The following is a 17,087-nucleotide window of genomic DNA, read 5'->3' on the forward strand; positions in this document are numbered from 1 at the left end:
TTTAAAAAAATTCAATTGCCTTTAAAATATACATAGGTCATAAAAAATATTACATTAAGAAATGTAAAAGGTTTCCACATGCCCCACACCCCACCCCACTCCTTCCACATCAACAACCTCTTTCATCATCGTGGCACGTTCATTGCATTTGGAGACGGTGGCTACCGTGGTTGCTGAGGGCAGGGAAAGGGAAGAAGTGGTGCGATGTGGGGCGTTTTTGGGAATTGGAGTTGTCCTGGATGATAGTGCAGGGACAGATGCTGGATATTATATATCCTGCCATAACCCACTGAATACACTTGGGGAGAGTGTAAACTACAGTGTAAACTATAATCCATTAGGCAGCCGTGCTCCAAAATGCAGTCATCAAATGCAATGAATGTACCACGGTAGATTCAGTCTTTTTACCATACTGCCACCTTCTGGGAAAACTAAGGAATAATAAATTTACAGCAGCTTCAAACATTGGTTTTATGAAGCAGGATTGAGACAAAAGGTCCAAATTCCATAGAGCTATCAACCACTTCTTTTCTATATCATCTTAAATCTATCATTTTATTCTCATTGCACTTGAAAATTTATGTTCAAAGATCTCCTTAAGTTAATAAGTCAACTTTAGTAACAAGTGAACGGAAATAGATCTTCCTAAACAACAAACAACCATCCATCCATCCATCCATCCATCCATTTTAACAGCAAATGTTAAAACATGGTGTTCTCTGCTTGGTGACTTCATGTCAGGTTGACCATTTTATTCAAATTTAATTTTCTCCCTTTTAAAATGGGCTAACATGGATGTGTCACAATGATGGAAGAAGTTATTAACATGGGAGGGTTGTGGTGGGTGGGTTGGGGGGTATATGGGGACCTCATATTTTTTGAATGTAACACTTAAAAGAAAATAAAGAAGAAAAATAAAAAAATGAATTAAAGCATTGACTCAAAAAAAATGGGCTAACAGAGAGGTTCAACTATGACAGGGGAGGAACACTTGTGTGGAGTGTTATTGATGGGGGGCACATGGTTGGCAGGGAGTTCTCCAGGGCATATATCCAGGGTACATAAAAATGTTTGGATATTATCAAAGTGTTTACAGTTAAAAATGACAAATGAGGGATTCCTGATTTCCTAGCCAGGGGAGCTCTATCACATTCCCCATGGAACAGTAACACTCTCCCAAGTGCAATGGCAAAGACCAATAAAGAAAGATGGTCAACAATGAGCCCTTGATACTGATGAGTATGCTTATGAGCTCATACGCCTGAAATATGAACAAGACCTAGAGCTGCAGGGTGCTTAAGAGTTATCTCCTGAGAGCCTCTGTGTTGCTCAAATGTGGCCACTCTCTAAGCCAAACTCAGCATATAAATGTATTGCCTTCCCCCCAGCATGGGACATGCCTCCCCAGGATGAGCATCCCTGGCAATGAGGGATTACTACCAAGCACCGTCTGATGATGTAACTAGAAAAAGATGTTGAATAAAAGGGTCAACTAAGACCAGCAGAATATCTCAGCCTACATGTAATATTAGGTGTTAAAATTTACTTTTTGACATTGAATAAAAGGGGGAAATGGAAGGTCAAATGAGTTTACATGGGTATGAGTCTCCAAAAAAGAGTCAGGAGGTCATCAGAGGGGTCATGCTTATGCACACCTCAGCAGGGTCCAAGAGAAATCCAATGTAGATAGAAGCCAAGGTCCTCATTCTCCTGAGGGCTACAGAGACCCACAGGTTCTATTGTCATGGCAGATGGCCCCGGAGTTCAGTGCCATATCAATTGGCCTTACTTTAGAGTTTGTGTTCCTGAGTATGATGGTGTTGGCCTCAGATACGACCTTTCTACACATGTCTCTTCTATTACTTTAACTGGACCTGCAATTGGTGCTGGGGTTGGTGTATACTCAGGAGACCTGAATCTCTGGACTGTTCATGTGACAGCCAGGCCCTGAGCCTCAGCAGACTTACAACTCCTAATCTCTAGATTACTGGATTTACCCCAGCCAACTAAAGGGAGTTGAAGAAGGTCAACCAACACACCAGGGAGCCAAGAGTGCCTACAACTGCAAGCAGGAGAATTGCATCCAGCATCCATGTGGAATCTAAGCCCCCTTTCAATATAGATGTGGATTGGACATAATCATCCCAGTGTGCACAGGATGGAAGAATAGAGTATGGATTAGAGAGGACTTACTGATATTCTACTATGGAACTATTGTGATTACTAAAGTAAGAAATTGTAGCTTTGATGTTGAGAAAGTGGCCAAGGTAGCTGCTGAGGGTAGGGAGAGGGAAGATGAGACATGATGTGGGGGCATTTTCAGGCCTTGGAGTTGTCCTGGGTGGTACTGCGTGGACAGATGCTGGACATTGTATGTTCTGCCATGGCCCACTGTGTAGACTGGGGGAGAGTGTAAACTACAACATAAATCATTATCTATGTGGTGCAGCAGTGCTCCAAAATACATTCACCAAATGCAAAGAATGTCCCACCATGATGAAAGAGGTTGTTGATATGAGAGAAGTGTGGTGAGGGGGTGGGTATCTACTCTAAGACATGTCGTGAAAGTTTTTCTATACCACTCACTGTTGTATCATAACTTCCCTTCTAATGACTCCACAGTACCGCATTGCACGGATGTGCCACACTTCACCCAGTTTTACCCTACAACAATGATGTTCACTGAGCGACGTTGAGCAAATATTTCTGTAGGTAAATTTGCTGGAACTGAGTCAAAAGGTAAACACATTTGACAGGTTTCTCCTGTCCACATTGTGCTCTAAAAGAGTCATGATTTAGCTTTCCTCCCAGACAATACAGTCAAGCCTAAAGAAGAAAATGGTGAATCATGTGAAATCTCTTCTCCCAGACACAACTTCAGTGCACATATGCAGAGGAGGATGGCTGAGGGTATTGACTGTGGGGGGATATTTGTCATTCTTTTTGGCTGTCAGGCTCCTTTCATCACCCCCTATGCTTCTTATTCCTGCATTTCCTCATCTCCCTCATAGGGCAAGGGTCTGTCTTCCATCAAGCTGGGCTACCATGATTTGAATGCCAATGCAGAGATGCAGGAAGTAAGAATTTCGTGGAATTGGAGAGGGGAGCAGCACCTAAGTTTCCCTGGTGTACCAGTGCCAGGGCATCCATCCGGCACCTGGGGCTTGCCCCTTTGGTGTCTAGACTGTGTTGTCTGTGCCCTTGTGTGCTAACTACCTTAATGCAATGTCAGTCTCCAAGTACATCACCAGGCAAGTGATTCCAGAAGTCACAGTCTGGAAAGGCTCACAGACCAAACTAAAATCCTTAAATACCATGGTTGATTAAAAATAAAATAAACAAGAACAACGAGAAGCAAGGAGAAGAGAGGAAGTAAGTTAACACACTCAGGGTGGAGTGTGAGTGGACAGACCATGCTGCCTGAGCCCAGGGTGTATTCGTCCTGGCTCTCTCTCTGCCACACAAGATTTCCTTGCTGATAGTGCAGTTATGAGGTTTGCTAAGGTTTGGGCAAGAGGTCCCAGATGGAAGACAACATGGGTCAATGACATGTACTTGCTCTACTGGAGAAATGCACTGCACCAAAGCTGTAACTTGCTAATTAGTTTGCCGAGTGACCCAGGGAGTTTCTGGAGGCAGGAGATGTGGGGCCAAAATGGGTGCCACCAATGGATAGATGAATTAAGAGCTCATGGATATTGAGTGTATAATTAAGGCTTCATGGACGTGTCTTGTGTATACGCAGTGCATCATGGATATCAGATACCTCTTTATTTTTTGATTAATTTTTTTTTAATTTTTAAAGAAGGCTTTAGATTACATGTTACATATGATTCCCATATGGCCCCCCTGCACTTTTCCACATTAAGGACATTCTTCTTAGTGTAGTATATTTGTTACAACTGATGAACACATATGGCAGCATTGTTACTAACCGTGGACTACAGTTTACGGTATAGTTTATACTCTATCCTGCACAATTTTTTAGGTTATAACAAAATATATAAATGACCTGTATCTGTAATTGCAATGTCGTGCAGGACAATTCGATTTTGGGATAGTGATGCCCACTCTGTTTCTAATTGAGAGGGAACTTAGATCCATGGGACAGATGGATGAAACTGTCTTGCTTGCAGTTGCAGACTCTCTGTGCCTTGGGATGGGCATTGTCCATCATCATCTCCTCGTTAGTTGTCCTGGGTGAGTCCGATGCACTGGAGAGTAGGTGTTGCAACTCTGCTGAGATTCAGGGTTCAACTGGCAAATGAAAAGGCCAAAGATTTAAGTCTCTGGGACATATGTTTAACAAGTATAGTGCTAATTATAGGTTCAAATAAAAGGGGAGAAGAGCCATGTGTATGGAAACTAACTCTGTTACACTGGGGAGCATAAATTCCTGAGCTTGTCTACCCTGTTTATAGTGTCAGGATGTCTCTAGAGCCCTCAAGAGACCTGCTGTTTGAACACTGTTTACTGTGGCAGTCAATGAAATCCTGCTGAGATTTGTATAAGCATAATCTCTGAAATGACCTGCAGACACACTTTGAAATCTCTTAGCCTTAAAAACTCATTTTGTATTTAATATTTTCCCCTTTTGGTTAAGTCTTTTTCTGGATGCATTGGTAGTTGGCATTTGGTAGTAATTTCTCAGTGCCAGGGAGGCTCATCCCTGGGAGTCGTGTCCCATGCTGGGGGGAAGGTAGTGCATTTATATGCTGAGTTTGGCTTAGAGAGAGGCCATATTTGAGCTACAGGGAGGGTTTCAGGGGGCAACTCTTAGGAAATATCTAATAGTAGGATAAGTTTCAATTTCACAAGAAAAGGTTCAATATCAAGGTCCTGGCATAATGGCCTGTCTCCTTCACTAGGTACTGCCTTTGTACTTGGGGGGTTCTTGCCATTTTATTAGAGAATGTAGCAGGGCTCCCCAGGATGGGAATTCAATATTCATTTGGTTATTGTGTGGGTCTCCACCCACTGAGACAATGCCCCATGAATACCTGAACATATTCACATTCCTTAGAGAAATGCCCCTGGTGCACCCCAACCCACAGATCCCCTCACACTGACACCCTTCACCAGTGATCCTCCCTTGCTACAGTTGTCACCATTCTATGATCCAAAACCTCTAAAAAATGAAGCTGACAAAATAACCAAACACAATTAATAAGAAAATGAAATAATAATACTTCTAAAAACAAAAAAATACAAAAAAAATAGAACATAAACAGTTTTTAAGACATTGTGTCTTTCATCACTGTAAGATCTGTTGTCTTGTATGTTCAGTGAAAATTTCTTCCCTATATTCCCCTAGTGTCTTTTTTTTCCATTTTATCTTTAAGGAAACTTTAGCCCCTCTTGATTTAGAGGTGGAGTAGATACTGCCATCCCAGCGTCCGCAGGATGGAGGAAGACAATATAGATTGGAGTGGACTTGCTGGTATTCTACTATAGAACAGTTGTGACTCTAGCAATGGAAGAAATTGTATCATTGATGTGGAGACAGTGGCCCCGGGAGTTACTGAGGACAGGGAGAGGGAGGAAGAGGTGTGATATGGGGCATTTTTGGGACTTGGAGTTGTCCTGAATGCTATTGCAGGGACAGGTGTAGGACATTGTATATCCTGCCATAGCCCACTGGATGGCCTGTGGTGAGTGTGAACTACAATGTAAACTATGGTCCATGTGACGGGGCAGTGCTCCAGGGTGTATTCACCAGATGCAATGAATGTTCTACACTGATGAAAGGAGATGTTGATGTGGGAGGAGTGGGGTGTGGGGTGTGGAGTGGGGTATATGGGAACCTCTTATGTTTTTAATGTAATGTTTTGTGGTATCTATCTTTAGAAAAAGACAATAAAAATTTTTGGTAACAAAAGAACAAAAGGAAATGAGTGCAGTGGATATAGCTCAAGTGGTTGAGTGCCTACTTCCCATGTACGAGGTCCTGGGTTCAATCTCCAGTACCTCCTAAAAAAAAAAGAGGAAATGATAATTCCAATAAAAGTTATTTAGGAAATAAAGAAAAAAAAATAAAGAAGGTTTAGGTTACAGAAAAGTCACACAGAAAATATAGGTGATTGCCCTATTATCAGGTACCTCTTACTCCTACCATTCTCTCTACCTATTCTAACACACAGGTGTCGGTTTATGCACTTTTGCCTAGCCAGGCTTATGAATTTTACCTATATCTTATAAGCTACTTGACTACAAGCTACCTATCTATAGGTAAGGCATCTTACGCGTTTCATCCATCTCATGACTTCTTTTGTACAACGGAGCTAAACATCCTGAAACAATACAACAAATACTATAGTACCCAGCAGTGCTGACAGGATTTTTAAAAAATGTCAGTTCTGGAATGTGATTTGGGGCAATAATCATGTTTGCTTACCCTCATAGAGAATCTCTGAGCTACTTCATATGCTTTAATAAGCTAATTTTCAACCTAAAATATTCAGAGTTGGTGTCTATTTTCTTTTTTTTTTCGAATTAAGAATCCTCATGGATGTAGAAATTATTACTAGGAGTGGTTGTATAGCACTGATTCTCAAAGAAACGATAATTTAGATTTGAGCAGCAGTTCTGGTGGGAGCTGAAGTCAGTGAAAATCCCGTCAGTATTAAGGGGCAGTGATGCAACAGTTAGTTTAATAATGGCATCTGGTCCTCTGGAATATTTCATTGAATGCTTTGGGGCAAGAGGCCACTGGTCTTGAAGAGTACAGAGACATGAGGAAATTGAAGCCTGCAGGATCAGCTGGTTGCTTTTATATGTGCTAGAGGGCATGCAGAAAAAGAAGGGCAAACCCAAAGTCTTAAAATATTGACAGAAGTCACAGTTAGGGAGTCAAATATCTTGCAGCTTCAAGGCTGAGATCAAAGTTTTATCTTGCAGGTAGCAGAATTGTACTTCAGTTACGGGCTTTTGTTTATTTCTGGTTGTTGATTGGGCTTCTTTGAAAGCACCCTTTGCCAAGAATGTCTGTAAGACACTCAGCTTTCTACACTTCCTTAATCGTCTGCCTTCCTCATTACACTCTAAGTTCTACATGTGTGGGAAAGATGGTGTCAGCTTTGTTCACTGCTATATTCCCAGAAGTTAGCAGTGATCATACCACTTAATAATATTTGGCTTGATAAATATGTGTTGAAGGATGGAAGTTCTCAGAGGTTTTGTCTCCCAAACCCTGCAATTAATCTGTATTGCCGCAAATAACCAAATAACATATCACCCTCTACTACTGGGGGGTGCTTGCTGCTGGGGGTTGCGGGAGAATCCCCAGTTTTGTGGAAGTGACTTCTCCAGATACCAACAGAAAAACCCTAAAATTCTGGCTCGCTCAGCTCAAAACCACAGGTTTTTTTTTTTTTTTAATTATATATTTTTTTTATTGACTTTGTAATAATATTACATTAAAAATATATATGTGAGGTCCCATTCAACCCCTCCCCCCACCTCTCCCCCCCCCAGCAACACTCATTCCCATCATCATGACACATCCACTGGATTTGGTAAGTACATCTTTGGGCACCTCTGCACCTCATAGTCAATGGTCTACATCATGGCCCATACTCTCCTCCATTCCATCCAGTGGGCCCTGTGAGGATTTACAATGTCCGGTGATTGCCTCTGAAGCACCATCCAGGGCAGCTCCATGTCCCAAAGACGCCTCCACCTCTCATTTCTTCCTGCCTCTCCCCATACCCATCGTCCACCATGTCCACTTTTCTCAATCCAATACCACCTCTTCTATGTGGACATTGGATTGGTTGTGTCCATTGCACCTCTATGTCAAGAGGAGGCTCAGATTCCACATGGATGCTGGATGCAATCCTCCCACTTTCAGTTGTAATCACTCTAGGCTCCATGGTGTGGTGGTTGTCCTTCTTCAACTCCATCTTAGCTGAGTGTGGTCACAGGTTATTTAAAGCTTATTTTTACCCCAAAGGCACTCCTGGCTGCTCAGGGAACGTAATGCAAATAAATGCCATTCCTGTCCTGGGGTCAATTTGTTCTGTCATTCCAAAGACAATAGCCAGAAAATCCCCACTCTAAATACAGAAAAAGATATAACAAAAATAAACAGACGGATTAGCCTTTCCCCAATGCCTATCAGGGGAAACTGAGCTACAGCTTGTTAATTATTGCAAGCCTCTAACACAGAAAAAAGCAGAACCACGATTTCTGATGGTGAAAGACAGGGAGGAGTTGACCCTTCTCGCTGCAGTTTCCTACACCAGCTGACCTAAGACACGCACATTAATTTTCATGAGAGTTCCTTCAGTGAGGACAGGTGACTGGCATAAAGGACAGCAGGAAGCTTTCGCAGCTGGCTGGCCCTGGGTTACCTGCACCACCAGAATGAGGGCGACATCAGTTCCTCCAGGTATGTGCTCCCTGGTCCATGGTTCTGCCCAGTCGGGAGCTATTGGGATCCACAGTTTGTTGTCCTTTCCTCTTCTTCTCCTCTTCGCTCACACTTTGCTTTGAACACTCTCTTCCTTTCTCCTTGCAGTGTGGTTTCAATCTCACCACCCTATTGAAATGACCCTCTCACGTATCCCTAAAATTTTCCTTCCGATCCAATCCAGGGTTTGTTTTCTAGACCTAGCACTGCTGGAATTTTTCCTTGCTATTCCTTTCCTCCCTCTCCTTTTTCCTTTTCCTGCAACAAGAATAATTAATAATAGCAGCTAACATGTTTGAGCACTCACTATGCGCCTTCCATATATTAACCCATTTAATCTTACCAAGGTCCCATGAGATGGGGACTATTATCATCCCCATATTACAGATGAGGAAACTGAGGCACAGAGCGTTTATGTTACTCATCCAAGGTCACACAGCTAGTAAATGGCACTGCTGAGGCACCCAGTCCCAGTTCTGTGCTGTCACAGTCCTCCCATGGGATTCCCCTGGTTTCCTACCTTCTTTCTAGAAGAATCTCATGGTCCTCTGACTTCAACTACCGCCCCTGGGAAGATGGTTCCCAGCTCTGAAGTTCCATCTATTCCCATAACTCTAGATTCAATACCAATACCAATAGGCACAACATCGATGGAGTCCCTGCTTTGTGCCTGTCATTGGGCTGAAATGATCAGAAGTTCATTGTCATACACGATCTCCACAGTACAGGTGGGAAATGGCATCCCAGGGAGGTTAGGTAATTTGCTCAAAGTCACACAGCTATTTAGCAGAGTGTCATGCTCTCCAACCAGTCTATCAAAATGCAAGCTAGCAGGGACTCGAACAGATATTTGCACCCCATATCCATAATGGTGGCATTCAAATACGCATAAGGTGGAAGCAACCCAAATGTCCATCAGCAGATGACTGGAGAAACAAAATGGAATGTCACTCAGCCATAAAAGAGAATGAAGCTCCGATGCATGCACCAGCATTGCTTGTTGACATCATGTTGAGTGAAATAATGCTGACACAAAGGGTCAGACCTTGTATGAGTCCATTATTAGGAAATAGCCAGGAAAGCAAACTCATAGAGACAGAAAGTAGAGTACAGGTTACCAGATGCGGGGGGAAGGGGCAATGGGGATTTAGCGATAATGGGTGCAAGATCTGTTTTGGGTAATGGAAGGTGGTGAAGGAAGCACAGCATTGTGAAGGAGATGACTCACTCTGAATGGTGTGCTTGGGAGTGGTTGAGATGGGGAAGTTTATGCTGTCTCTATGCTTCTAAATTTTAAAGAAGAGAGAGACTAAGGATACTATAATACTTAAATACGATTTGTGATACTGGACTAGGTCTAATAATGGAGGTGAAAATGCCAACAAGGACATTATTGAAGCATATGAAAAAATTGGAGGTCGATCGTAAGCTTTGTATCGATGTTCAGGTTCTTGAACTTTATAGATGTGGTTCCACTGGTGAATCCCCTTGTTCTTAGGAAATGTACATGGAAGTATTAAATGTTCAGGAAGCATGATTTATACAACCTGTTCTCAAAAATTTAGGAGATGATTGGTAGATAATAGAATGATCCAGCAAAGGTGGCAAAATGCTAAAATTGGTGGATCTGGGTATTTGGGGTAAGCGGGGGAATGTTGACTACTCTGTATGGGTGTTGCATTATTTTCACAACTGTCCTGTAAGTTTGAAATTATTGTGAAATTCAAAGTTAAAAAAAAATTTATATAAGCCACCTGAAGGCAAAGGCCATAGCCTCCTCCCCCTGCAGCCCCTCCCCACCGTCTGACGTCTCAGAGGTGTTCAGTATATATTTGTGCTCTTTGGTAACCAGAGGCAGAGGCACTTCTGAGATGGACTGTTTGTAAATTTCAGCAACCCATGAACTCTCTGCCCACATCACTTCACATGGAAGAGGCAGTGTGGTGGAATGAGGATTAAATCGAGATTTAGAATAAGATTCTAGAAATGATAATGGAGGCAGCTGTCATTTATGGAGCATCGCAGTCAGACATTATGCAAACTGCTTTACAAGCGTTCCCTTAATTAAATCCTCCCCACGGCCCTTATGAGGGAGATAATGCTGTCATTTTGTTGCACATGAGGAAACTTAGGGAAATTGAGCAACTGGCCCAGGTTACACAACTGGTGTCTGAGCCGCTTGACCCCTGAGGGACCTGTTTCCATACCTGCAAAATGAATGCTGCTTTCTAAAGTCCCTTAAACTTCTAGAAGTCCAGCGTGCAAATGACTCTTTGGAAACCCTCCTCTAAGACCCACTCCCATAGAAATGAGCATAGGGTCTCTGGTTGGGCTGGAAAGAGACCCTGAGAACTGGTCTTGAGCAAAAGCTTGAGTCTTTGGAAATGTCACACTTCGCAGTCATGTGGTTTACGAGATGAGCTGTGAGCCACGGTCACCATGGAATGCTTTTGTGGCTCCTATAAATTAATTATTAGACATAACGAGGAGGAAGGGGAATATAAAAGAAATATGAGTAGACCATGCTATTGAGCATTTCACAGTCCAGCTGAGAACATACTCATTGGAGGAGCAAGATATCAAAATGCACAGTGAGTTCAAGAGCATAAGTAATTGGTCTCGAGTCAGACCTGGCACTGTCTAAGGGAAGAGTAGGGGTGAGGAAGGCTGAGTAGTGGCTCCCAATATATCCATGCCCTAATCCCAGAACTGTGAATATGTTACCTGGCATGGTGGACCAGCCAGGGATCTCCAGAGAAACCAGATAGATAGATGATAGATAGGTGGACAGGTAGGTAGGTAGATAGATAAGATAGATAGGATAGATACAGATAGATAGATAGATGATAGGATGGATGAGATGATAGAAAGATATAGATAGATAAATATTAGAGATGATAGATAGGATAGATATGATAGAAAGCTAGATATTATAGATGATAGGATAGAATAGGTAGATAAATATAATAGATATGATAGATGATAGATAATGGGTATGATAGATACTAGATATGATAGATATGAAAGGTAGGATAGGATAGATGAATATGTTTGATAGATATAATAGATGATAGATAGATAATGATATGATTGATAGAATAGGTAGATGAATAGATGATTGATATGATTCATAGATTAGATAGATGTGAATGATAGATATGATAGTAGGTGATAAATATGATAGATGATAGACAACAGATAGATATGATTGATAGATATGATAGTTGAATAGATGATAGATAGAAGACATAAAGATAAGTAGATATGAAGATGGGGAAATGGATGGATAGATACAGATAGATAGATGATAGATAGAAGATATGTTACAAAGAGATAGATGTTAGGTAGGTAGATATGTGGATAGATAATATAATATATAGATAGATATAAAAATAGACAGATTAGATATAGATGTAGATGTATATATTTATATGCTATGTATATATTTCTACTGTATACATCATATTGATTCTGTTTCTCTGGAGAACAGAGTGTATATCTATTTCTATATATCTATACATATTGAAAGAGAGATAAATCTCTTTACATTGTTGCAGCAAAGCCAGGACTACCGAAGAATAGAAACTCACAACCGGCACTCTAGAGAGGGAAGGAGGAACAGTTTTACTACACGCCGGCCCAAAAGAGAGTCAGTCTCCAAATTCTGAGACCCGTTTTTCAGTTTTCAAAGGTTTATACAGGATTTCAGGTAGGATCAGCGTAACTTTTGCTCATTGGCTGACGTGTTGCTAGGCGAAATTTTGCAAGCAGGGGTTACAGAGGCAGAAGGCTGGTGCAATGTTATGGGCTGATTTACAGAAGTGGGGGGTGGGGAGAGTCACTCTTTTGACATCTTCCTACCCAGCCAAGCTTTCACAGGCTGATTTACAGAAGCAGGGGGCAGGAATCATTCACTTGCTATCTTCCTACCAAGCCCTGTGATCACAGGCTGATGTACAGAAGCGGGGGCAGGAGTGACTTGTTAGGTATTTTGTAAGGGTATGCTTTTTATTTCTCAACAACGTATCTAGAGGTTCATTTTAAGGAACTGGCCCCCGCAGTTGAGCAGGTGTCTGGCTTTCCCGGGACTGCCGTACAAAGAACCACGATCTGGTGGCTTCAAACAACAAAAACCTGTCGTGTCATAGTCCTGGCGGCAAGAAGTCTGGAGTGAAGGTGTCGGCAAGGCTGTGCTGGCTTTGAGCTCTGCAGGGAAGACTCTGCCCCATTCCTTCCAGCGTGCTGGAAACGCATGGTGCCCTCTGCCTTGGTGACACGTGGCATTCTCCACCCTCCCCTCTGCCTTCTCCTAAGCACTCGTATCAGCTTAGGACCACGCTGCTCCTGCTTGGCTTCATTTCAACTATTCACACCTTCCAAGAGCCTATTTCTAAATAAGTTCACATTCAGACTTGGTTTAGGACTCAACATAATCTGGGGGTGGGGACACAATCTAATTCACAACAGCGGGTCAACAGGCTAGAAACTCAGGCAGGAGTTAAAGTTGCCATCTCGAGGCAGAACTTCTTTGTCTGGGGGAACCCTCAGTTCTTGCTCTTGAGGCCTTGAACCGATTGGACGAGACCCACCCACAGTGTCCAGTTATCCCCTTTACTTAGAGTCCACTGGTTGTAGGTGCTAGCCACATCTGCAAAATACCTTCACAGCAACACCTAGATGGGTATATTAGTCAGCCAAAGGGGTGCTGATGCAGAATACCAGAAATTGGTTGGTTTTTATAAAGGGTATTTATTTGGTCTATTTGGAGCAAGATGACTGCCGACGGCTGTGAGGGTTCAGGCTTCCTGGGTTCCTATGTTCCTGGGGCTTGCTTTTCTCTAGGTTCAAGGTTCCTCTCTTCCTGGGGCTGGCTTACTTCCTGGGGCTCCAGCTTAAGTCTTCTGCATCAAAGCCCAGCATCAAAACTCCAACATCAGAACCCCCAACTCTGTCCTTTGCCATGCCTTTTACCTGTGAGTCTCCACCCACCAATGGGTGGGGACTCAATGCCCTAATCATAACTCAATCATGCCCAGGTACAGACCAGATTACAAACATAACTCAGTATTTCTTTTTGGAATTCATCCATAATATCAAACTGCTACAACGGGTGTCTGATTAAATGAATAAAGCTATAGTCTAGCCAAGGTGGCATATAAATCTAACCACAGGCAAAATGGAATGTCAACTTTAGACCATGGTTAGCAGCAGAGCTTCAATATGCCTTCATCACTTGTAACAAATGTACCACACTAATGAAGAATGTTGTTAATAGGGGAAAGTGTGGGAAGGGGAGGGGATGGGATTTATGGGAATCTCCTATATTTTTTATGTAACATTTATGAAAGCTAAAGCTCATTTAAAAATAAAAAAGGTTAAAAAATCAATAATAAGGGAAGTCCTTTGAATCTAAAAAAAAAAAAATTGGGGAAGCAGATTTGGCTCAACAGATAGATCATCCGCCTACCACATGGGAGGTCCAAGGTTCAAACCCAGGGCCTCCTGACCCGTGTGGTGAGCTGACCCACGTGCAGTGCTGATGTTGTGCAAGGAGTGCGGTGCCACACAGCAGTGTCCCCCATGGAGGGGAGCCCCACGCACAAGGAATGTGCCCCATATGGAGAGCCACCCTATAAGAGAAAAGTGGAGCCACCCTATAAGAGAAAAGTGGAATGACGCTGCATAAACGGAGAGCTGATGCAGCAAGATGATGCAACAAAAAAAAGACACAGATTCCCAGCGCTGCTGACAAGAATGCAAGCAGTCACAGAAGAACACACAGCGAATGGACACAGAGAGCAGACATGGGGAGGGGGGCAGGAAGGGGAGAGAAATAAATAAAAAATAAATCTTAAAAAGAAAATAAAAACAGAAAAACACTGGCCACAGAAAAGAATTAAAATAATAATATCATAAAATTAAAAGTAATCACACACCGTAAAGGGACCTTGGGGATGTGATTAAGTTAAGGTTCTTGAGATGGGGTGTAATTACAAAGCTCCTTGTAAGAGAGAGGGAGGAGATCAGAGAGGAGAAAAATTGCTGCACTGCTCTCTTTGAAAATGGAAGGAGCCATAAGGCAAGGAATGTGAGTAGCCTCTGGAAGCTGGAGAAGGCAAAGAAATGGATTCTCCCCTCAGAGCCTCCAAAAGGAACCGGCCCTGACAATATCTTGACTTCTGACTGCCAGAACTGTAAGAGAATAAATCTGCATTATTTTAAGCCACTAAGTTCATGACCATTTGTTACAGTAGTCTCAAGAAACTAATACAGGGAGGTCCAAATGGAGTTAGTATTTTCCACCCACCTGCTCTTGTTTTTTAAAATATTTTTTATTTTTTTAAAGCTACTTCTTACATAACTGTTACATAAACTATGTTACATAACTGTTACATAAACTATTCACCAAATGCAATGAATGTGCCACGATGAGGGAAGAGGTCGTTGATGTGGGAGGAGTGGGGTGGGGTGGGTGTGAGGTATTTTTAATGTAACATTTTTATTGTAACTTTTTTTTGTGAATCTATGTATCTTCAAAAAATACAATAAAAAAATGTAAAATATATATGTATATAGGGGATTCCCATATGCCCCACTCCCTAGCCTGCCCACATTTTCCCACATTAACAACGTCTTTCATTAGTGTGGTACATTCATTGAAATTGATGAACACATTTTGAAGCATTGTCACTAAGTGTGGATTATAGTTTACATTGTAGTATATACTCTCCCACACGATTTTGTAAGTTATGGCAAGATATATAATGACCTGTATCTGTCATGTGATTGTTGTGTCATTCAGGACAATTCCAATGTCCTGAAAACACCACCGTATTATACCTATTTTTCCCTCAGTACTTCTAGTGGCCACTGCCTCCACATCAATGATATGTATTTCTTCTATTGCTAGAATAACAATAAGTCTATAGTAGAATAACAGTAAATCTGCTCTAATGCATCATTCATTCCCCAATCATGAGGATTCTGGGATGGTGGTGCCCACTCCTCCTCTAATTGAGAGGGGACTTAGATCCTATGAGGTAGATCGATGGAACTATCTTGCTTGCATTGCAGACTTTCTTTGTTCCTTAGGATGGGCATTGTCCATCACCATCTCCTTGATGATTGTCCTGGGTGAGTCCAATGAACTGGAGAGTAGGTGTTGCAACTCTGTTGAGATTCAGGTCCCAGCTGGCACATGGACAGCCCAAAGAGTTAAGTCTCTTTACCATACACCTATCAACTCTAGTACTAACTATAGGTTCAAATAGAAGGGCCAGAAGAGCCCTGTGTAGGGAATCCACAACTGAGTCCAACTCCATCACACTGAGGATCCTAAATTCCAAAGTAGGGCCCACTGGCAAGGCACCAAATTCCTGAGCTGTCCGGGTGTCTCCAGAGACCTTAAGAGCCCTGCTATTTGGGGCAGTATCTACTTGGGCAGCCAATGAGCTCCTAAGCGTAACCTCTGGAATGACCTCCCGATTCTGAAGTCTCTTAGCCATAGAAATGCATTTGTCTTTACCTTTTCCCCTTTTGGTCAAGGTCTCTTTCCAGTTGCATTGAGAGTTGATGCCTGGTAGTAACCCCTCAGTGCCAGGGACCACCCACCCACTTTTATTTTATTTTATTTTAATTTTTTATTCATTTTTTAAAAAATATTACATTAAAAAAATATGAAGTCCCATTCAACCCCACCGCCCCCACCCCCCACTCCCCCCACAGCAATACTCTCTCCCATCATCATGACACATTCATTGCAATAGGTAAGTACATCTCTGGGCATCGCTGCACCTCATGGTCAATGGTCCACATCATAGCCCACACTCTCCCATGTTCCATCCAGTGGGCTCTGGGAGGATCTACAATGTCCGGTAATTGTCCGTGAAGCACCACCCAGGACAACTCCAAGTCCTGAAAACGCCTCCACATCTCATTTCTTCCTCCCATTCCCCGCACCCAGCGGCCACCATGGCCACCCTTCCCACACCAATGCCACATTTTCTCTGTGGACATTGGACTGGTTGTGTCCATTGCACATCTATGTCAAGACCCACCCACTTTTAAAGGGCCACTGCCAGCACATTGGGCAATTTTGTGGATGAGGAAAATGAGTCCCTTCCTCAAGTCACTTTACTTCCATCTGCCAGAAAACTGCCAAAATAAATACGACAATTTACAGCGTCTATAATATGTGTGGCAATTCTGAGTATGCAGTGCCACGTGGGATATATGAGAAAGCCCATGTGACATGGTAGGTTACATGCCTGAGCCCACAGCCTCGTGTGTTGGTTTTTTCCCCCACTTTTTATTTTGAAGTAATTTCAAACTTACAAAACGGTTGCAAAAATAATACAAATCTTCACACCCTCTAGGATGGTTATCCTGTTTTTGAAAATCTAAAATAACTGTTGGGGAGGATGTGGAGAAGCAGGAATCCTTCTGCATTGCTGGCGGATGTGTGCAATGGTGCAACCACTGTCGAAGATATCTGGGCAGGTCCTCAATAAGTAATATACAGAATTAGCAGATATCCAGCAGGTCTCTCCCTTGATATATACCTCACAAACCTGAAGAGAGATAGTCAAGTAATTGTACACAAATATTCACAGCAGCCTTATTCACAATAGCAAACTGCTGGAAACAACCCAAATACCTATCACCTAATGAATGGATT

At 42.4% G+C, this 17,087-nt stretch overlaps 1 protein-coding gene across 2 annotated transcripts in view; it reads left to right on the forward strand.

The window, feature by feature from the left end:
- LOC101411537 (adhesion G protein-coupled receptor E3-like) overlaps positions 1-17,087 on the forward strand; it is a 74,411-nt gene that overhangs the window by 24,120 nt on the left and 33,204 nt on the right. Inside the window, exon 1 of one of the 2 annotated variants that reach the window (XM_058290482.2) lies at positions 8,256-8,389. The exons of the other annotated variant lie outside the window; for it this stretch is intronic. Within the exon in view, the coding sequence (XP_058146465.1) occupies positions 8,272-8,389 (118 nt within the window). The 5' untranslated portion in view covers positions 8,256-8,271. Of the gene's footprint in view, positions 1-8,255; positions 8,390-17,087 lie in introns of those variants that run through there. 2 annotated transcript variants of the gene reach the window in all.

This window comes from Dasypus novemcinctus, chromosome 30 (assembly GCF_030445035.2).
Source record: "Dasypus novemcinctus isolate mDasNov1 chromosome 30, mDasNov1.1.hap2, whole genome shotgun sequence".
NCBI classification, from domain to species: Eukaryota; Metazoa; Chordata; class Mammalia; order Cingulata; family Dasypodidae; genus Dasypus; species Dasypus novemcinctus.